General features: G+C 35.8%; 1 protein-coding gene across 1 annotated transcript in view; it reads left to right on the top strand.

Annotated features, from left to right (window-relative positions):
* The window catches only part of CEP350 (centrosomal protein 350), a 140013-nt gene that overhangs the window by 4976 nt on the left and 111898 nt on the right, over positions 1 to 23139 (top strand). Inside the window, exons 2-7 of the mRNA XM_049700523.1 lie at positions 8975 to 9060; positions 10086 to 10132; positions 12240 to 12354; positions 13194 to 13353; positions 16161 to 16783; positions 21018 to 21131. Coding sequence (XP_049556480.1) covers positions 8988 to 9060; positions 10086 to 10132; positions 12240 to 12354; positions 13194 to 13353; positions 16161 to 16783; positions 21018 to 21131 — 1132 coding nt within the window. The 5' untranslated portion in view covers positions 8975 to 8987. The remainder of the gene's footprint in view (positions 1 to 8974; positions 9061 to 10085; positions 10133 to 12239; positions 12355 to 13193; positions 13354 to 16160; positions 16784 to 21017; positions 21132 to 23139) is intronic.

Here is a 23139-nt window from a genome sequence, read left to right as displayed (position 1 = left end):
CTGTTTCAAAACTTTTGTTGAGGGAAGGTTAAAATTAATCTATGAAAATTCCTGATGAATGTATTTATTTTTATTCTAACTTTGTGACCTTACGTCTTATTTCTTAATTTACAAAGTAAGCACATAGGCTAGATCAGTGTTTTGTAAACCCAGGATCCCCAGACCGTGCCATGAGGTACCTGGGAGCACCGTAGTAAACTCACATGGGCACTGTTGAATACTTTTAAATTTTTGAGGGAAACTAATATTTGACAACTGTGGGTTATCTGTGGGATATTTGATGTCTGTGAGACCACTGCTTAAACTATTAGTTTGAGGTACTGTGCATGAGATTGTGCCACGTTCCTTTCAATGACAGTTATGTCTTCAAAAAGCTAGGTTTTGGGGGTTGCTGTGATTAAAAGAAAGTTCTGTGCAGAAATCAGTGTGAAACAGTAAATGAAAGTGGCCGTGTCCAAAGTGATTTCAAGGTCTGAGAAATTATGTAATGTCTTTTAGGTGCACACATCCCATTAATAAGTAATTGTGGTTATTTAGTAATTAAAAGATTTCTTTTAATTTATATGTATTTTTCAAGCTGCTACTAAGTTGTTAGGACATAAATACTTACTAGGTTATATGGACCTAACTACCTAATAAATGAAACTGTTAGGTAATTTTTTGGCCTGTGGGCACTATGAAAAAATTATTGAGACACTAAGGGTTCTGTGAACTGAGAAAGCTTGGGAACCTCTTGAACTCTTTTGACTAGGACACCCATAGTAAAAAATAGATTTTCCATGGGAACATAATATACATAGATATGTATATATCTATATATAAAATGAAATGAAAGTTTCACCTAAAAAATACCCTTGCTGCTTTCAATACACCCTGATATTTTCAATTCAGTTTTATTTGGCTTCATTAAAAAATGCAGGCTCTAACGTACCAGATTCTTTTTGATCTACTATGTGGTACCATTACTACATATTTGAAAAACATGAGATTAGATGACCCCTAACTTCCAGCTCTAATATGCTTTGTTCTCTGATTAGTTATAAATGAAGTTGGACTACACTTAAAACAATATAGATGAATCTCTGAAAAGTTGTGTAGATGCTACGCTTTCTTGTATGATGAATCATTTAAAATTCTATAGCGAAATAATGGTGTAAAGGAGATCTTTTTATAGATGGAAGGATATTTTTGCAACCAGAAGAGTCGGATTTATCTTTGATAAATTTGAGGTTAGGTGATTTTTAAAAAAGTTAACCACTTAAAGTTTTTGTTGTTGTTGTAAATGGACTTGTAAAAGCTCCTTTGGAATCATGGCATCTCTCCCTTTTAAAAACTAGATTGATTGATTTTTTAAAACCTACATCCTACTTTCCTTAAGCAACCATGTTTGTTTGCTTATTTACTTACTTTTGGCTGCGTTGGGTCTTTGTTGCTGTGTGCAGGCTTTTTCTAGTTGTGGTGAGCAGGGTCTACTCTTCGTTGCGGTGCGTGGGCTTCTCATTGCAGTGGATTCTATTGTTGTGGAGCATGGGCTCTAGGCTCCCTGGCTTCAGTAGTTGTGGCACATGGGCTCAGTAGTTGTGGCTTGTGGGCTCTAGAGCGCAGGCTCAGTAGTTGTGGCTCACGGGCTCTAGAGCGCAGGCTCAGTAGTTGTGGCTCACGGGCTTAGTTGCTCCGCGGCATGTTGGATCTTCCTGGACCGGGGCTCGAACCCGTGTCCCCTGCATTGGCAGGTGGATTCTTAACCACTGCGCCACCAGGGAGGTCCCTAAAAACTAGATTTAAAAATCATGAGTAATAGCACTGGCTTCATTTAACTGGCTTCATTTCATTCATGATTTTCATGTCTAAATCTATAAAATAAGAGTATTTTTTTAAAGAATTTCTTTTTAGTTTTGGGCTTATTTTGAAACATAAAATGCATATGTACACGTATAACTATTATTTTACTTATTGTTTTTTTACATGTTACCATGAAAGAAATTTTTTGCTTACCAGTGGTTAACCTCTTCATATATGAAATACCTGTGGGTTTTTTTTGCCCTGTTTGCATTTGAGAATTGGATTCTTGAGATTTATCAATGGGACAATCATTCAGCAGACAGGTCTGGAGCACCTAGTGGGTGCTGTGTACTGTGCATGGACTAGGGATATAAAGAGGAATAAAACATCGTCCCCACAGTGACATGTAAGAGACAGATATGTAAATAATAGTATGGAGGTGGGGCGGTAAGAGGAAAGATAAAGTGGGAGCAACTATACAGCGGCTTCCAGTGAAAGAAAAAGTTGTTATATTTGTTTCCTTAACAGCCTCTAAATTAGCTAAGTTATTGAATGTTGAAGGAAACTTCTCAAAATTATTTTTCCTTGTTTTTTTCCTTGAAACGTGATAAATGTATCTGCTTTTAAAAATTCGAAAACATATCCACTGGAAAATCTGCTTCCTTTCTTGGATTCTCAGTCCCTCTCCGCAGAGTTAACCAGTGTTAATGGTTTCTTCTGTATCAGGAAGCTTTTGTAGTGAAAATTTCATACTTTTGGGACAAAAAATAATCCTGACTTGCACTATAAGACACATTTATAAGGATATATTCCTTGAGATTAATTTAGAAGAGTAAATATTCAGGATAACTAGATAGAGGGTAAACAAAGTATAGGCTCCTATTTTTAGGTTTTTTTAAGTAAAAGACTAGGGGTACCTTTAATCAGGCTCTAGTTTAGCTCTTCATTTCATATCAGTGGGGGACATTGTGTTCTTTGTGATCCCTATCCAGTCTCCTATACGCCAGAGGCCAAGCTGGTGCCAGATGTTATAGTTTCTTCTGGGTTTCCTGGATTATAGGAGGTCATTCTTAATTGTTAAAAGTAGTTGTTGAGGTTTGTATTTTATACGTAAAAAGAGGTGAGGCTAATTCTCAGGTCATTTGTTTTTGTATACCATATTATGGGAGTATTGGTTATTCTGAGAATTTACATGGAACAGTGTAGTAGGTCTGTTTTAGAGCCGGAATGTTTTCCACTTTTCCTAGCCTGGTCCCTACTAAATTTGTCCATTTTATATTGAGACTAGATAGTATGACTGTTGCAGGGTTGTTTCTTTTCAGCCTTTCAGGCATAGATGGTTGTTACATTGGGTCTGATAAAGATGAGAGAACAGAAGCAAAGTTAAAATAACTCTGGGAGAGCCAGAACGAAGTCGTTTCTTTCATTTTTCATCGCCAGTACCTGCACATAGTAGGAGCCCAATAAATAATTGAGCTGAATGAGTCTATGTGACTGAATGAGAGCACTGTCAATAAATGTGAAAGGAAAATTTGCTGCTTGAAGATACTTGAGAATTGGCTATTTCAAAATGTCATATCTTATTTGTATATACATATGATAGGTATAGATCAGAGTTTGTCAAACTTCTTGGTGTCAAGGAGACACTTTATACTCTTGAGTTATTGAAAACTCAAAGAGCTTTTATGTGGACTGTATCTGTTGATATTTGTTGTATTAGAAACTTTCAACATATTTATTAGTTTATTTAAAATAACCATAAACTGTATCATATTAATACACAATTTTTAAAATAAAAAATAACTATATTTTCCAAAACAAAAAAAAATTTAGTGAGAAGAGTGGCATTGTTTGACATTTTTCAAATCTTTATAATGCCTGGCTTAATAGAAGACATCTGGATTCTCATATCTGCTTCTGTATTCAGTCTGTTGTGATATCATATGTCATGGAGCCTTTGGGAAACTCCACTATACACACTCCTAAGAGAATGAGAGTGAAAAAGACAAATAATGTCTTAATATTATCATGGAAATAGTTTTGATTTTAAAGACATTCTTGAAAGGGTCTCATAGACCCTCAAGGATGCCTGGACCACGCTCTGAGAATTGGTGGTATAGATTATTAAATTCAAAGGGGAAAAGGATCTTAGAGGTCATATAGTATAATCAATCACCTCTTGTGGATATTTCTTACTTGTGCAACTGGAGTGTGATAGGGAATACCTCAAGTTTGTTTTTTGGGAATAATCATGACTTGGCTTTTGGAGATGATGAGTTTGATGTGTCTTTGAGATTTCTGAATAAGCAGTTGGTTATGTGGGTTAGGTTATCAGAGATAAGATCTGACCATAGTTTCAGAAACCAGTAACACAGGATCTATATCACTGTCTTGCACTTTGCCTCCTTACTATACTGCGAACTTAATTTTCAGAAAGCCTAAGAATACTTTTGTTATTTATGTGACTCAGAGTTTTATTTTAGTGACCATTTTACAGTGAGTTTAACTGGCATCTTGTAGAGAAACAAGTTGTTTCAGGTAAAAGTCAAAGCATAAATGAACAATACTGCTTTGTTCAGACTAAAGTCGGATATCACAAGAACTAAAAAAGACCCTGTATTTGACAGGGTTCTATTTGCATCATGTAAAATATAAATAAAAGCTCCAAACAATGGCTCAAAATATAAAAATGGCTTATGTGTGCGTATGGCAAGGAGAGGGCTGCAAAAGCAGTGGGGAGTGGTGGTGCGGGAGGGACCTAACTAACTTCTAAAAGTTAGCTAAGGATGACTCTAATTTGCCACAGAGAATGGAAACACAATTTCACTAAAGCTATGATAAGTGATATAAAAAGAATCCAGTTAAAAGTGATATAAATAAAAAGGAGGAACACCTATAAATCAAGTAAGGATGCAACTTCATAAAACTATTTACTTGCTAGCAAACATAAAGCCAAGGAGTCCACACTTCATGAATCACCAAAATATTGACCTCATAAGAGAAGTACAAAGGCTCAGAGAAAACTAACCAGAGCTGAGAAATTGCCCTCTTATTATGTAGGCTAAGAGTTCATAAATAGGGAGAATGGAAAAAGAACAGAAAAAGTAACTTTTAGAGGAAAGGAACTATAAGAATACTTTGCCTGTTTCAAGATTTCCTCGCCTCCAGTTTCTCTCAAGAAAGTTCAACCATCAATTATATTTTCTCTCGTATATCTCTAGCCTCCTCCCCTCCCTGAGATTCTTCCTATCAGCATTTATACTTAATCGATTAAGTCTTCTTACTTAAAACAAACACAAAAAAACCCTCAATCCAACACCCTCCTCCATTACTGCTCTCTTTTTCCTTCACAAACTTCTCAAAAAAATTGGTGGAATACATTCAGTTTCCACTTAGAAGGTACTTTTCAGTCATTCTTCAATTACAGTGTGGTTGCCACCCCATTTCTCCACATTTAGCTCTCACTAAAATCACCAAAGACCTCTTTATCTCTAAACCTAATGGGCATTTTCAAATAACAAGCCCTCAACCTGCTTGGCCTTTTGGCAGCATGTTTGACCACTCTCTTGAAATACTCTTTTCCCTTGGCTTACATACACTACACTCTGATTTCCACTTCTTCTCTACTTCTCTTTCTCAATCTCCTTTGCCAGCTAGTCCTTCTCTTTTAAATCTTGAGATGCAAGAGGGTTTGACCTTGGGCTCTTTTCTTCTCTAAAACTATACTTTCTCCCTGGGTAACTTCATCTATGCCCAAGGCTACCATCTATACCATCTATATGCCAATGACTGCCATTATATGAATGACCATTAGAGGCTTTCAGAGGTTTGAGAGAGAGAGAGAGATCTAGATTTAATTTCCAGTTCTGTCTCATTACCTGAATGACCTTGGACTAGTTGCATAGTCTGTCTGATACTCTTTCTTCATCAGTACAATGAATATAGGGATAGTTGCCTCATGAGATTGGAAATAGTGTCTGGAAAACAGTATAGCCCTTGGCCCACATAGAAGAAACACGGAAAATATTAGCTATGATTATTACCTATTAACTGCCCTCATGGTCATCCCCCAGAGTGTTAAGAGGTCTGTAATTTTGGCTTCTGCTTTAAAATGATTGTTGTCTTTTTGTTTTGGCTGCTTTGGGTCTTTGTTGCTGCGCATGGGCTTTCTCTAGTTGCGGTGAGCGGGGGCTACTCTTCATTGCAGTACGTGGGCTTCTCATTGCGGTGGCTTCTTTTGTTGCAGAACAAGGGCTGTAGGTGCACAGACTTCAGTAGTTGTGGCACGCGGGCTCAGTAGCTGTGGTGCACGGGCTCAGTAGCTGTGGCGCGTGGGCTCTAGAGTGCAGGCTCAGTAGTTGTGGTGCACAGGCTTAGTTGCTCTGTGGCATGTGGGAATCTTCCCAGACCAGGGCTCAAACCCGTGTCCCCTGCATTGGCAGGCAGATTCTTAACCACTGCACTACCACGGAAGCCTGCATTTATTTTAGTTTTAAAGTGAAGTCTGCCCAAAGAAAACTTTTGTCACATCATTGACAGATTATTTAGTAATGTAGAATAACTCATGTTCGTTTAGTTATCACTTGACACTTGGCCAGACCACAAGTATCTTTGTGAGAAGGAGAGTAAAGTGAGTTAATTTTTTTAACTGTGTTGGTAGCTGATTAAAGTTTTTATGGTTAGAAAATTTTTTTCTCATTACAAAAAAACTTTATGTTTTATGAAGTAGTGTACTTCTCATACATATAAAACACAAGTTGAATCCAGGTACCCTGTTTGAAACAGTCTGCAGGAACCATCTTTTCACATATGCATTGCCGCTAGAGATTGGAATATGCACAGTGTTGGTTACATACAATAAAGTCTGATTAATCTTTATTTTTTAATAATTCATATGTCATAGAATACAAGTCAATCAGAAAATTACTTTCAGTAAAATTTCGCTACCAGATAACAAAATGCAGTCATTAAGAATCTATATGACAGATACCAAATAATAAGAACCCAATTTTCTTTGCTGAGTTGGACTTAAATAAAATCTTCACTTAATCTTTGGAAGGATAGCTCTTTGTCATTAATTTTTGTTTTTTTTTTGAATTTTAATTTTTTATGCAGCAGGTTCTTATTAGTTATCTATTTAATACATATTAGTGTATATATGTCAATCCCAATCTCCCAATTCATTCCACCCCCCCACCCCTGCTATCCCCCCTTGGTGTCTGTACATTTGTTCTCTACAGTATGGTTAGAAAATTTTTTAACTATTGGCATATTTGTTGATTTTAGATTTTCTACTACCCCTGTCTGTTTTTAAAAACCTAGATTGACTTTTCTTAGAGTCATATTGTATTATCTATGAAAATTTGTATTTTAGAACATTTTTGAAAATTTTTTCTGAGAAATTTATAAACCAGGATTGTTTACTAAAGGAGAAAATAACTCCCTTAAAATTAATTATACCTTTAGTTTTATGTGTTTGGACTTAGTAGGTAGGCTTTTCCTTTTCTTAAATTAAATTAGGGTCTTTAATATTCACCATATTGAACTGCCATTGAAGAAAATTATTTTTATCAAATATGACAAAGGTTTAATATATTTATAATGTAAGAACTCAGCAAATTAAGAAAAACTTTAATATCCTCGTAGGTAGGTGGGCAAAGGACAAGAAAAGATAATTCACAGATGAAGAACTTAGATTAAGATCTATGGCGGAATGTTTAGTCCTGCTAGCAATCTACTAAATTCAACTTAAAGCAACCATATTCTTCCCTAATAGGAATATAATTAATATTCCTTAGTAATCAGCAAAAGTAAAAAGCATAGTTAATATTGAAATATATTAATGAAACTGTTGGGTTCATGTTATTGTAAATTGGAAAACAGTTCAACATTGGATCTCTAGAGTAGCATGTTCTGTACATTCTTTAGTTCAGTTTTAGCACACTTTGTAGATCCTGTTTTAGATAAGTGATCCAAATAAGCATTAATGTACACAAATATGTTCATTTCAGTGTTATTTATAATAGAGAAAATGAGACATAATACTGTATTGATGATCTCTTGCTGGCTAACTCCACTTCCAGGATAGTTCACTCATATGGCTGTAGGCAGGAAGCCTCAGTTTTTTTGCCACATGGACCTCTTCATAGGGCTGCTTGACTGTCCTCATGACATGGCAGCTGGATCCTTAAGAGAGAGGGAGAGAGAACAAGCAATGCCTTTTATGACTTAGTCTTGAAAGTCACACTGTCACTTCCACCACATTTGATTTGTTAAAAGTGAACCACTAAGTCCAGCTTACATTCAACAAGAGGAAAATTAAGCTCCTCTCCTTTGTTTTTAAAATTTATTTATATTTTATTTATGTATCTATTTTTGGCTGCATTGGTTCTTCGTTGCTATGCACAGGCTTTCTCTAGTTGCGGTGAGTGAGGGCTAGTCTTTGTTGCAGTGCGCAGGCTTCTCATTGCGGTGGCTTCTCTTGTTGTGGAGCACAGGCTCTAGGCACACAGGCTTCAGTAGTTGTGGCATGCGGGCTCAGTAGTTGTGGCGCATGGGCTTAGTTGCTCCACGGCATGTGGGATCTTCCTGGACCAGGGCTCAAACCCATGTTCCCTGCATTGGCAGGCGGATTCTTTTTTTTTTTAATTTAAAAAAAATATTTATTTATTTTTGGCTGTGTTGGGTCTTCATTATTGTGTGCAGGCTTTCTCTAGTTGCAGTGAGCGGGGGCTACTCTTCGTTGTGGTGCACAGGCTTCTCGTTGCGGTGGCTTCTCTTGTTGAGGAGCACAGGCTCTAGGCGCACAGGCTTCAGTAGTTGTGGCACGCAGGCTCAGTAGTTGTGGCTTGAGACCTCTAGAGTGCAGGCTCAGTAGTTGTGGCACGTGGGCTAAATTGCTCTGTGCCGTGTGGGATCTTCCCGGACCAGGGCTCGAATCCATGTCCCCTGCATTGGCAGGCAGATCCCTAACCACTGGGTCACCAGGGAAGCCCATGATATAATTTTTAATGGTTTAGTTTTCCAAGCAAAAATAAAGTTGTTAGATTATCAGGAACTCTTAAGAGAATACAGATATAACTTTAAGAGATGACAAAATTCTTTTCTGACTTTCATGAAAGGCAAGATAGGGCATTTTCTTTACTAATATTATAATACTGATTTTCAGTGAATGCTGATGATGTGATTGCAGGTAAATTGGCAGGATGAGGAGCAGCAAATCAAAAGAGGTGCCTTTACCAAATCCAAGGAACTCTCAAAGCACGGATACTGTTCAAGGTATGATTTGTTTTTTTTTGAAACTGAACTTAATGATTTGTTTAGGTCATGTGCCTAAAATTCTGGGCTATTCAGTAAATGAAAATTATCCTTATGCTTTGTTTTATAACAAGTGGATAAATAATTTTTAAAATTCAATTTTGTTTTAAATATACAAGATACTTTATATTCAAAGGCACCCAATAGTAAACTGTTTTGTAAGGGAAAACATCCTTTTTAAAAATGAATCAGTATATGTAAAATTAGTTATATACAATATCTTACAAATTCTGACTTAATGTTAATAAATATCATACAGCTCCCAATATAGTTATAGACTTGTAGTGCACAGATAACAAAAATAATAGTCTCATTGAACTCTTTTTTTTTTTTAAATGATGCATTGAGGGTAACTTTAATTTAGGGCATGACATTTTTTGAGGGACGTTGACAAACTGGAGTATATCTGGAGCAAGATTATTGGGTTTGTGAGGGATCTGGATATCACGTCACATGAGGGGCATTTGGAGGAGATGAAAATAGTTATCCTGGAGAAGGATGACTCAAGGGAAATATATAGACTTAAACTCTTTGAAGGGCTGTTATCTGAAAGACTAAATAGATGTTACCTTGTTTCTACTAGTAGATTGAAGTCTGGAGTAGTTTTCCAATCTTTTCATATCATAATATGAAATGCAGTACAATACTATATTTTGTATTTGTTCAGCTCATTGGGATAAACTGAGGATACTGCTTATTGTTAGAGATGTCTGATGGAGTGTAGGTGGCGGGGGCGTGTTAGTCCAGTTGCCCTAAGGACTAGTGGGATCAGTGTCTAATACAACTAAACCTTATATTGGGAAGCTTGGCTTTAGAGGATGGGAGAGGAATCATGTTTTGGCTCAATATAATAAAGCACTTGCTGGGGAATAGTTCTGCCTAATAAAGTGATTCTCAAACTTTTGAGTGCATTTGGGACCTATTAAAATGCAGATTCCAAGGTACACTTCAGAGATTCTAATTCAGTAAATATCAATATTCCCCAGCAGATATAACCACACCATGGGATGCACTTTCTCAGACCAAGGCTGCTGTAAGTAATTATAGGTTCCATTTATTTCTTTCTAGTCTAAAATTGATTGCCTGTTATGATTGAATAGATTACAATTTTTTCCTGTAGTGCTTTTTTGATAAGAAAATAAGGTTAAACATTTCTGTAAGAAGTTATCTATATGTTACAAAATGAACATTAATGACAACTATTAGACAGTAAAGCAATAATTAAGACACTAAGTATCAGAAACATTAACACTATGGCATATAAAAGATTAAGATAATTTGTACTGTTTATTCTGCTTTAATAAATTTGCTCAATTGGTATGTTGAGATGAAGATTTAAAACATAGAATGTATTTTAGAAGGTGGGGCTTTGTCTATGTAAAAGGCTCAGAGTCAGGAAATGAAAGGAACAGCTTTTCCTTGAGTGGACTGTGGGTTACCTCCTCTTTTTTTGTGGCAATAGCAGTCTGTTTTCTCTTAGCACTGCTGAAGAAGCATGATTATGGGCAAATGTTCTCATTTATGTTCTGTCCAATCTTGTCTGGAGTTTAGAAATCCAAATTTGGCAAGCGATACATAGCTTCTTCAAAGAGAGACCTTTTCCTTTTTTCTTTTTCATCTGCTCTCTAGGCAAATTACTCTTCTAATATATATTTTGTTTGTTTTCTTTTGTATTCTACCTGAGTTCGAATTATCTATTTCTTTACTGTCTGAATATGGTGTTTTCTGTCCCCTAATCTTTTGAACTGGTTTGAAAATCAATCTGGAAAAGGTACTATAACCTAGGTTTGGTCATAATGCAGAGTCAAATTTTGGCCCCGTGAATACAGCAATCAGTATATATTCTCTCTCTTCTACTTGAGTATTGTACATCTATAACATAGGAATAGTTTCTATCCCCAGTTTAATTTAGAGCTAAACTAATTTAGAGATGAACTGTTAATAGTTGTTTTCCAAAAAAATTATTGGGCTTTTAAAAAGAATTTTTAGGGATAAGTGGTTCATAATATAAATGGGGGAAAACGTCTGATACAGAACTATTAATATATAAAGGATTATTCCAATCTTGTGAGTACATTGCACTGCAAAAATCTGAAAGAAGATAAATCAGAATTTTACACAACGTTTCTATCTCTGTGTGGTGGAATTTTGATGATTTTAATTTTATTTTTTTCTATTTTCTGTTTTTTTCAAGTTTTCTCCTGTAAGCATGTGCGGGGAAAATGCTATTTAAAATCATTGGTGGTAATATCAAAAGTCGACTTAAAAAAAAAAAGAAAAAAAGTCGACTTAAATTGTAAAGCGTATGGAAACTTGAATTCTATCTTGTGAATTTTGTCCTTATTGTGAAACTTATTCTGTAGATATAAAACTATAAAAAATTGTGGTGGGCTTCTCTGGTTGCACAGTGGTTAACAATCCACCTGCCAATGAAGGGGACACGGGTTCAAGCCCTCGTCTGGGAAGATCCCACATGCTGCGGAGCAACTAAGCCCGTGCACCACAACTATTGAGCCTGCGCTCTAGAGCCTGCAAGCCACAACTACTGAAACCCGTGAGCCTAGAGCCCGTGCTCTGCAACAAGAGAAGCCACTGCAGTGAGAAGCCCGTGTACCACAACGAAGAGTGGCCCCTGCTCGCTTCAACTAGAGAAAGGCCGCGCGCAGCAATGAAGAACCAACGCAGCCAAAAAAAAGTTGTGGCTATTTGAATAGTCCTAAATTTTAGTTTAGCTGAATTGTTTTTTCCTAATTTTTGCATGTAAAATGCATAAAATATATAGAAATGCACAAATATGTAGCTTAATGATATGCAACATACAATGTCAGAAAATTTACTGCTTTTAAAAAACTCAGTGATTAAAAAAATAGGTCAGCAGGACAAATAGAAACTCCTTGATGTTCTACAGACTTTTTGATTTTTCTTGTCCAGATTTGGGCAGCATTGAGCCAGTTGTTAGTAGAGCTTAAGTAGTAAATAATGGGAAAACTATTTTTTTAAATTAAAATAAAGCATTCCTAAGTTTTTTCTACTTTGGAGAAAGGTGTTGGACAATATAGTTTTAAATAACTAATTAAATTGATGGTAGCTGGTTAATTAATAGGATTAACCTGTTTGTTTTGATGGTGTTTAAACTTTAGCTGAGACACATTGAAAACAAATTGGAAGTAGCCCCTACAAGTACAGCTGTGTTTGATTCTGTCATGGATACCAAGAAATCTTCTACAAGTGCTACCAGAAAAATAAGTAGAAAAGGTATGTATGAGGTTAATTCCAAAGATATAAATACATTAAATATGAATTTTGATGTTTTATTTCAACTTAATTTCTTCTTATAGTCCCATGTATTTCCTTGTTCTTTTGTCAGAGACTATATACCTCATCAGCATTTAGGTTTTTTTCCTTTGGTACTGAGTAGTTATGAAGCAGCCTTGTATTCAGTGACTGTAGATGACATTTTCACCATCTTTTGATCAGGGACTTAGCACCACTGCATCACCTTTGATAGTGAGTTTTCATATGTTGTTAATGAGAATTTGATTTTGAGCCTTTAGGGTTATAATGTCTTTTTTTTTTTTTAATTCACAGGTATATCACTTTGAAATTTAGTTGACTTAAGATTTATATTTTTTTGTTGGGGTTTAAAATCAAAATTCTGTCTTAGAGATACTATCATAAATTGACACAGTGTAAATATTTTCTTTGGTTACCTTTCATATATTTAATTCTGTGGTTGCATAATTAGTGGAATAAACCTGCAGGTTAGTACTTTCCACCGATACTGTGATTCTTTTTTATTAATCTGTGAGTCTTGGGTTTTATCTGATACTTCTTTTTTTTTGGGTCAGAACTTTTGACAAAAAGGAATTTTTTATGTAGAATTTTATTTTGCATTGTTTGCTCAGAATATAGTCTTTCTCTATAAGTTGAGTTACTGTAATAATTTAACCTGAATTTTTCCCATCTACTTATATAATATCCAACCAGGGATTTCAGAAATAATAGGTACCTAAGTTATTTTCTTAAATACTAGCTGCATTCAGAAACAGTCGTATTTTATATCATATGTTCTCATAGATTTCCTTTTTCTTCAGATGGTAGATACCTGGATGATTCTTGGGTTAATGCTCCAACCTCCAAATCTTCTAAATCACGAAAAGAGAAATCTCGTAGTCCTCTCAGAGCTACCACCCTGGAGAGTAACGTAAAGAAAATTAATCGTGTGGAATTTCGTGAACCTTTAGTTTCTTACAGGTTAGTGTTTTTTTGTTTGTTTGTTTTGTTTTTTAAAAATTATCAAATAGAGTTAATCTGTAGTATTTATAGTAAGAGTATAGTTTATTTTCTCAGTTTTTCATAGCACTCTGGATCTAGTATTATTACCTTTTTCATTTCCCAAAAAGGTAAAGCAAAATCTTTTATATTATGAAATGCTGACTTTCTGTTCTTTTACAGATGGAATATTTGGGGAGAAGAAGTAGTAATATTTGCTCCAGACCACTGCCACTGTAATAAATATGTTTCCTACAAATGAATTATTCAGTTTCTTTTATCACCTACTGTATGAAACATTGCCAGATCTGTTTCTACCCCAGTTCATTCTCCAGCTTATTTAACCCTTCCTCTGTGCTTCCTCTTCCTCTGAAAGAGCACTTTCATGTTGGCATTATATTTTGATTCCATATCTACCCATTACATTAGTTTAAGACTGTAAATCTGTCTTATTCTCAAAGCATTATCTTAATGCCTGTTATTTACTAAGTATTCTATATATTTTTTCCAACATTTTATTATGAAAATTTTCATATTCATAGAAAAGTTGAAAGAACTGTATAGTGACTATTTAATGAGTAGTGATTGAAAGACTGTGTGAAATTACTTTTTTTTTTTTTTTGGTGAGTTGTTCTTTTTAAGATTGAAGCATGGTAGATAACCTACCATTTTATGCTTTATTTTATTCTCTACATGTGCTAATTTTAGACCTGTGAATTGTTGCAGTCTGGTCAAGATAGTGAAAATAATTGAATTTAGTCTTGATCTCTACAGAGAGAAGCTACAGAACTCAGTTCTCAGCCCCCATCTTGTTTAATAGTCAGCCATTCAGAACAGGGTCTAATGTTTTTTGGGTCATGGACCCCAGTGAGAATGTGATGAAAACTGTGGACTATCTCCTTAGAAAAATGCACACACTGTGCACTCACAATAGATACAAAATTACCATATTATGCTGTAATAGAGTCATGACTCTAAGAATTTTTGTGGCATTTAGAGTTTTATGCCTGTACATGAAACATTTAGATCAGTACTTACAATGGAACCATTAATGTGAACCACACATATGTAATTTAAAGATTTTTAGTAGTCACATACACACACACAAAGATGTTTTACATTCTTTTTTGTTTTAAATGTTTAAATCTGGTATGTAATTTACATTATAGCACATCTCAGTTTGGACTAACCACATTCAAGTGCTCAGTTGCCACATGTGGTAAATGCTACTCTTTCAGACCTTGCAGGTTCAGATGGTGGTTTATCTGCTTTTATAACTTTGTTGGGTAGTTTTTATTTTTCTTTTCTTTTTAAAAAAATTTTTATTTATTTATTTATTTTTTGGCTGTGTTGGATCTTCGTTGCTGTGCACGGGCTTTCTCTAGTTGTGGTGAGCACGGACTACTCTTCATTGAGGTGCTCAGGCTTCTCATTGCGGTGTCTTCTCATGTTGCGGAGCACAGGCTCTAGGCGCGCAGGTCTCAGTAGTTGCAGCATCCAGGCCCTAGAGGGTGTGGGCTTCAGTAGTTGAGAAGCGTGAGCTCAGTAGTTGTGGTGCGCAGGCTCAGTAGTTGCAGTGTGCGGGCTCTAGGGCGTGCGGGCTTCAGTAGTTGTGGCACGCAGGCTCAGTAGTTGTGGCTCACGGGCTCTAGAGTGTAGGCTCAGTAGCTGTGGCACATGGGCTTAGTTGCTCCGCGGCATGTGGGATCTTCCCAGACCATAGATCGAACCCGTGTCCCCTGCATTGGCAGACAGATTCTTAACCACTGCACCACCAGGGAAGTCCCTGTTGGGTAGTTTTTCATGTATTCTTCCTACTGCTGAGGCTTGTCTTCATTAACCTCCCTTTTAATTAACTGCTCTGTTCCTAAAATATAACTTATTAGAATGATATGTAAAATAAAAATAGTTCGTGAAGGAATACTTTTGCTAGTGTTTTTATGAGTAGAGAACATGGACTTTGTGATATGTACTTTGGCTGTGTCCAGTCTTCTTTGCTTATTCTGGTGTTTCTAGATATGCTTTACATAATTTGAAGCTGCCAGAAAAGTTGTCTGTGTTTCAGAGAGGTTAAACTTTACTAACCACATTCATTTGGAGGAAAATATTTACTGCACTTCCACTTTATTTCAACTTCCAATCTATTTGCTAATATGGTACATTATTTAGAAGTTATACATATGAAATGTCAGAATTTGAGAACTTTTTTTCCTAGTTCTTAAGATTTCATGGAGAAGTAAAATGTACATTTTGGTAATAGTGTCCAGTGAATATGCAAAGTCAGATTGTAATCCTGTTTTCTGGGGTTCTTAAGGAAATCTCTCTCTGTATCTTTTGCATATTTCTTATTTTATAATATGCAGATTATGATTTAGATTATTTGCCATAATCTAAACTTTGATACACAGGAGGCATTGAGCATTGATTGTTTGTTTTTTTTTTGCGGTACGCGGGCCTCTCACTGTTGTGGCCTCTCCTGTTGTGGAGTACAGGCTCCGAATGCGCAGGCTCAGCGGCCATGGCTCACGGGCATAGCCGCTCCGCGGCACGTGGGATCTTCCCGGACCGGGGCACAAACCCATGTCCCCTGCATCGGCAGGCGGACTCTCAACCACTGCGCCACCAGGGAAGCCCTGAATTTTAATAGTAGTAATGGTTATTTTGTTTTTTTAAACTTACTGGAACTTCTGGGATTTTGGGGTCTCTAATGTTAGCTTAGAGTTCTCTATTCAGTTTGTATGACTGGTTTTTGTACTCTTTATTCAAAGCTAATTATTTTTTAATAACAGGGAAGTCCATGGTACACCGTCCAACATAAGTCCCAGCCATTTAGAGTCAAAGCATATATATTGTGTGGATGTTAATGAAGAGAAGCCTGAGAGTGGGAACCGGATGATATGCAGTCAGGAAGATCGGAATATACATTGCTGTGATTTTGAGAGCTCCCAATCATCTGTCGTCAATGATACAGTTGTTAGATTTTTAAATGATCGACCAACAATTGATGCATTGCAAAATTCTGAATGTTTGATTAAGATGGCAGCTCCTATGAGAAGTGATGAAGAAAAGCCTAATAGAGCAAAAGGAAATGAGAACACTTTGAAGGCTTCTGTGTGTAACATGGGCCGTGATGTTGATTCAAAAGTGTTACGGTTAACTGATTCTTCTCCGTCTTCTACTAGTACCTGTAATTCCCAAAGATTAGATATCCTAAAGCGGCGACAACATGATGTTAAATTGGAAAAACTCAAGGAGCGGATTAGGAAACAGTGGGAACACTCAGAAGAAACAAATGACCAGGGCCAGAATCTGGGTCATATTGAGCATCCAGTAATGGTTGTTAATGTTGATAGCTCAGTGACAGCAAAGGTCAGGAAAGTGGCAACAGCACCACCTGCTCCAACATATAAAGGTTTGTAATCAGTCTTTGTGTCTTTTTCTGTCTTGCTGCCTCCTTGTCTCCCTTTCTCCCTTGGATGTATTTGAGTAGAGAGGACCATCTTTAGAACAGGGTGTGATTCTCAAATCTAATGCCTTAAAAAATTAATTCAGGATGCATGCTAAAAATGCAGATTCCTGGATCCTACACTGGATCTAAATCAGAATTTCTGGACATGGGGTCCAGAACTGGAATTTTTAACAAGGCCCTCGACGTTCTTATAGTTTGAGAACCACTATATGAACATTTAATAAGTTAAACAAAAGAGAAAATAAAAATTAGTACAATTTTCAGAGAACTGAAAGAATATTGCTCTTATTCTGCCATTGTATTTGGATTGTTATTAGGAATTCTTTCAAAAGTAATGTTCGAAAGATAATTCAGTCAGTGCCAGTTAATACTTGGTTATAGAATATTTTGCCACTGACATTTGGACCCTGTTGTTACGTAAACCTTCGAATTTTGACAGGGGTTTTCTCCATGTTTAAGAAAACAATATTTAAATCAGATTTCCACTGAGAAGATGCTTTTCAGAGAGCATATCTGGTTTTGGCCCAACTCAAGTTTTTATATATGGTGGTTTTTAGGAGTTTGCATTTTTTTGCTCCTGAAACTATTTTCACAGGGTCACCCATATAAAATTTTTAATAAAGAGTTGATTCATTGATGAGGTTATTCAGTGTTAGACTTTTGTCCTAAAATTCTTGCCATTCTGGCCTTTCTTTTGTGATATTTTTTCAAGTTCAGTTTTTAGTTTGGATAAATGTATGAAGATCAAAATATAGCCAAGATTTGTTTCTTCTGTTAATTTTAACAGAACAAATTTAACTATATAAAGTTTGAGCAATTACCAGTTTTTTGTGTTGTTTATTATGTTTTGCTAGTGCTATTCATTGTGAATTAGATAAAAGATAGGTAATTAGCATTTTATTCTACATAATTTGTGATAAAATAGTGGGTAGTTCCCTTAGTAAAATTCTTTCTTATCCTTCTAGTAGTTTGTGTGCCATGTAGTAATAATTGTCCACACTGTTGACAGAGCACATAGCAAATGGTGGGGTCAGAATGTTCTTGTTGGTTCTGAGATAGTGATTATCCAAAACTTTGGCTATACTTATATCAGACCCATTAAATACAGATTGTACCTTTAAGGTTTGTTCATTCTAGAAGTCAAAGTTCTGAAATTCCAAAAGTTATTCCACTAAGGCAAAGTCAAGATCGTTGATTTGAATCTATATTTTATTTAATAATTTATAAAAATCTAAAAGTTAAAAAAAACAACCTTAAATAACCAGAGTGAAAATCTTAAGTATAACTTCCTTTGAGTTGTGACTGGATTTCGTGTATTCCTTTTACTTACTAATTTTTAACATGTTAATTTTCATATTAAAATATATTACGAATACAACTTTTGGGAGGCTAATGACATGTAGTATACATTTCAGAAATCGTAACAGAATATGGTTTCCAGTGTCCTGAGCAATGGATTTATTTTTTCCAACGGTTTTCTGCCAACTTTTTGTTGGTGTAAATTAAAACCCTCTTAATATACTGTATTCTAAAGTGACATTTTAATTTCACTTGTTCAAATACATAATAAATTCACTTGGTTCACAATTCGAAAGATGAAAAGGATGTACATTGAAAAGCTCTATCACTCTGGTGCTCCAACCACCTGGTCCCCTTTCTGGAGGTTACTTGTGTTAACAATTTGTGTATCACTCCAGAGATAATTTTCTCATTTACAAATGAGAGAGAGAGGGTGTGTGTGTGTGTTTTCTTTCTCTCTTTTTTTTTTTTTTTGCGGTACGCGGGCCTCTTACTATTGTGACCTCTCTCGTTGCGGAGCACAGGCTCCAGATGCGCAGGCTCAGTGGCCGTGGCTCACGGGCCTAGCCGCTCTGCGGCATGTGGGATCCTCCCGGACCGGGGCACAAACCCACTTCCCCTGCATCGGCAGGCGGACTCTCAACCACTGTGCCACCTGGGAAGCCCCTCTTTCTCTTTTTATACAGTTGTTAGCATATGAAACCCCTTCTAAACTTTGTTTTTACATTTTTGTGTGTGTATGTTTAAAGTTTGAAGTAGTGAACACAGTGGCGTTTATGTGATTCTTCCTTATACTTAGTGGTTTGCATATCTTTTTCTTTCTGGTTTAAATGCCCAAGAAGGTTAAGAGCCTATTTTGGTCATCTGTATTTTATTTAGAGCTTAGTACAGTGTCTTGGACACAAGTAAATGCACAGTATAATTTTATTCTATTCAGTAAATTCAACTAGTAAGAAAAAATGTGCACAAAGAGAATGGAAATAAAAACTGGGAAACAGAAAGAGAAACTGATGTAGATATTGAAAGCTTCTTAAAGTTAACTTGTTAGTAAAGATCAAATATAAAGAAAGGCTCCCATAGAAATAAATGTTTCCTAAAGAGGAGAGAAGAAAAAATGATAGGGTTGAATATAGAGAGATGGAATGAGGGTGAGAAATGTTGGGAGGGAGGTAGCTTTACAAGGAATTGCCACACTTTCTTGTTACAAACTGTGGTTTGCAATAGACTGAACACTATGTTTATAAACATTTTCCTTATATAGCTATAGGCATAATTGTGTGTGCCCCATGCTACAAATGTCAGGTAAAATAAAGCTTATGCTGTTGTTCCTAAGAGCTGAATAGATTATTTTTTATTAGACATGTAATTAATTTACCAGTACATTTTATCTAACACTTCTAAAGTACTTTTACCAATTTTTGACTCCATTCTTTATATTGATTTAATTTTACAAAATATTTAATGGCGATTCTTTGGTGAGTGGAGCCCATTTGAAAATATAAATCTTTTTACTACTCTGGTTAATCATCCATATTCGATACTTTATTATTTTTTTGCAAAATAACATTCTAAGTTCTGTATATTTCTTAAAAGAGTAGTGATAAATTTGAAGTAGGAAATTAGAATGATTTCTAGGAAATAGCACATGTGTAATGTTTGTTGAGAAATTGAACAGGTATGTTTTAAAGAACTGTTTTCCACACTTCGGCTGCATTTTGCCTGTGTAGACAGCAGCTTGTCCATTTGTTCAGCCATAGGCAAAATCAGACAGATGTTAGCAATTAATGCCTGTATTCAAAGAAAAGGAGAATGAGTAGCATTGTCTGTCTTTTAGTCTTGAGTAGGGTAGTTTGTAGCTCTGATATCCATAATTTATGATTGCCATTTTTTAATCATTTAATTTAGTGCATCTCCATTTCTAGTCTTTTTGAACAAATGTATATTGCTTTGTCTCACTGAAGCTTAGTTCTTCCAAACAGTATTTGTTAACATATTATGTGGTAGCTAATGATGCATTCTTCTTTTGAAAGCTTATAAACCTTTTCAACATCATTAGTTATTAGGGATACATAAATCAAAACCACGGTGAGATACCATTTCACACCTTCTAGGGTGGCTATAATAAAAAAGACAGACAATAACAAGTGTTGGTGAGGATATGGAGAAATTGGAACCCTCATACATTGCTAGTGAGAATGTAAAATGGTGCAGCTGCTTTAGAAAGCAGTTTGGCAGTTCCTCAAAAAGTTCAACATAGTTACTATATGACCCAGAAATTCCACTCCTAGGTATAATACCCAAGGGAATTGAAAACATATACATACACACACACATGCATTAATGTTTATAGCAACATTATTCATAATAGCTGAAAAGTAGAAACAACCCAAATTTTCATCAGCTGATGAATGGATAAGCAAATGTTGGTATGTCTGTACAATGGAATATCATTCAACAATAAAATAAATAAAGCTTCTATATGTGTTATAAGGTGGATGAGCTTTGAAAACAAAATGCTAAGTAAAAGAAGCTAGACACAAAAGACCACATATTGTGTGATTCTATTTTTATGAAATGTCCAGAACAAGCAAGTCCATAAAGATAGAAAATAGATTAGTTGTTGCCAGGGAATAGAGGGAATGGTGTGGGGAGTGACTGCTAATGGGCACAGGGTTACTTTGCAGGGTGATGAAATGCTCTGGAATTAGATAGTGGTGATAGTTGTATAACTTTCTGAATATCCTAAAAACCAGGGAGTTGTACACTTTAAAAGAGTGAATTTTATAGTTTATTAATTTTATCTCACTTATAAAAGAATATAACAAAACTTTTAATGCAACTTTAATAAGAATGTTCTGTATTGTTGGTTATATATTAGGCTTCAATCCTTCAGAGACCAAGATTCGAACACCTGATGGGAAAGTATGGCAGGAGGCTGAGTTTCAAAACATGAGTAGAGAACTGTATCGTGACTTAGCACTTCACTTTGCAGGTGCGTGTAGAGTGTTCCTAGGTTTTGAGTGTTTTATCATGCATACTGTCTAACGTGCAATACTTAAACATAAAATTGTCACCAAACTAAAGATATTTCCCTTTTCTAACTTCATGGTATACTAAAGTAGTGATGGTGTCAGTTGTAAGGCTCTTTTAGCCTCTGGGCTCTGCTCCAGGGTTAAAATTAGCTGATGAGGCAGAAACTGGGCTATTTTTAAACTAAGGGTCTTTCTGAGCTGGGCTTGTCTGATCTGAAGAAAACATAGTAGAGTCTAGTTGAAGTTCACTTCTGCTAGACCTCTGAGGTCTTTGAAATGGTCAGTAATTTGGCAGGCAGCAGATAAGATAACTAACATGAAGGCAAAATGCAGGAAGAGAAATGAACATTATAGGAAGGGAATAATGTTAGAGGATTGGAAGGAGGAACTTATGGAAATTGGAAGAGGGAAATAGGAAGGTCATACTCATAATGTTACTATTATTAAACACCTTGTATGATTCTGGGCAAGATGCTACTGGGTACTTAGTCTTCTGAATGTTTTACGGTTGAGGAAATGTAGGCCCAAAGAGTAATTTTCCCGAGGTTGCATAAAGTTAAGAATTGAAGCCAAGGTTCAAAACCAAGTCTCTCTGACTCTAAAGCCTGAGAATTTTCTAGTAAGCCCCAGTGGAGATTTTGCTAATAAATACTGTGGCATTAACTGTCCAGTCCAATTTTCCTACTGTTACTGTTGGAACACTATTTTCAAAAATTTTTTCCCATGTGGAGAGGAAATATATTAGTTAAGAGCAAAGATTTTGGAATCAGTTTACAGGGGTTCAAATTCTGGCTCTGCCACATATTAGCTATTTATACTATCTATGTTACATAACCTCTCTTCCTTGGTTTTCTCATCTGTAAAATAGGAATAATAACTATATAATTCATAGAACAGTATCATTATAGACTAGTGGAATGACGTATGTCAAAAAACTCTTAAAGAGGTCTGTGGATTATAATCTGCCTTCTCTTTTGATATGGTGGGTGAACTCTGCCTGGTCTCCTATCTTAAACAAACAAACCCATCTACTTGTGTTTTATATTCCATTTGCTCTTGTGTATTGAAGGACATTACTTCAGCCTTGTTTTCTTTCTTTTGCACCATCAAGTTTTCCCTCTCTATGAGGTCATGCCCATCAACATACTGTTTGATAACATGCTGTTATCTCAGCCATCATAAAAGAACCCCTCTTTTGGCCCTACTCGTTTTAGCAACTACCTTGTTTCTCTTCTTTTACTTACAACAGAACTTCAGAAAGTTGCCTTATCTTCATTGTCTCCAATTTTTCTCCTCTGTTTTACTCTTGAAACCTTTCTGTTAGGTTTTTGCTCCTGCATGTCTGTGGACTGCTGTTATCAAGGTCATCAATGACTTCCACTCTTCCACATTGCTAAATCCAATGTTTAATTCACATTTGTCAACCTACTTGATCTCTCAGCATCATTGGGCATCACTGATCACTTCTTCCTTGAAATTCTTCACTTGGCATCTGTGTAGGATACCATAAGTGTTTAGTTTTCCTCCTAAGTCTAGCTGCTCCTTTTCAGTTGTTTTTTTCCTAATCAACTCTGTGATCTCTGAACATCAGCATGTCCTGGTCTCAGTGCTTGGATCTGTGCTTCTCTTTTCTTTATTTTTCTTTTCTTTTTTTTTTCTCTTCTTTACTCCTCCACCCCTTTCTTTTTCCTTTTTTGTTTTTTAAATTTTTTGTTTATCTATATACAAACTCGGCAAGCTCATCTAGTCTCAGGACTTTAAATATGCTCTGTTGCTGATGATTCCCAAATTTATGTCTCTGGCCAGACTTCTCTGAACTCAGATTGATATCCAGCTGCTAACTCTGCACCTTCCCCTGGATGCATAATAGATTTCTTAAGCTTAATATATCCAAAAATGGAGCTAGCTAACTAACTAAATGGGGTCATGGTACACCCCTTAAACTTATTCCTGTGGTAGTCTCTCCAT

The sequence above is a fragment of the Orcinus orca genome, chromosome 1 (genome assembly GCF_937001465.1).
Source record: "Orcinus orca chromosome 1, mOrcOrc1.1, whole genome shotgun sequence".
Classification (NCBI taxonomy): domain Eukaryota; kingdom Metazoa; phylum Chordata; class Mammalia; order Artiodactyla; family Delphinidae; genus Orcinus; species Orcinus orca.
This window is presented reverse-complemented; position numbering and strand designations above follow the sequence as displayed.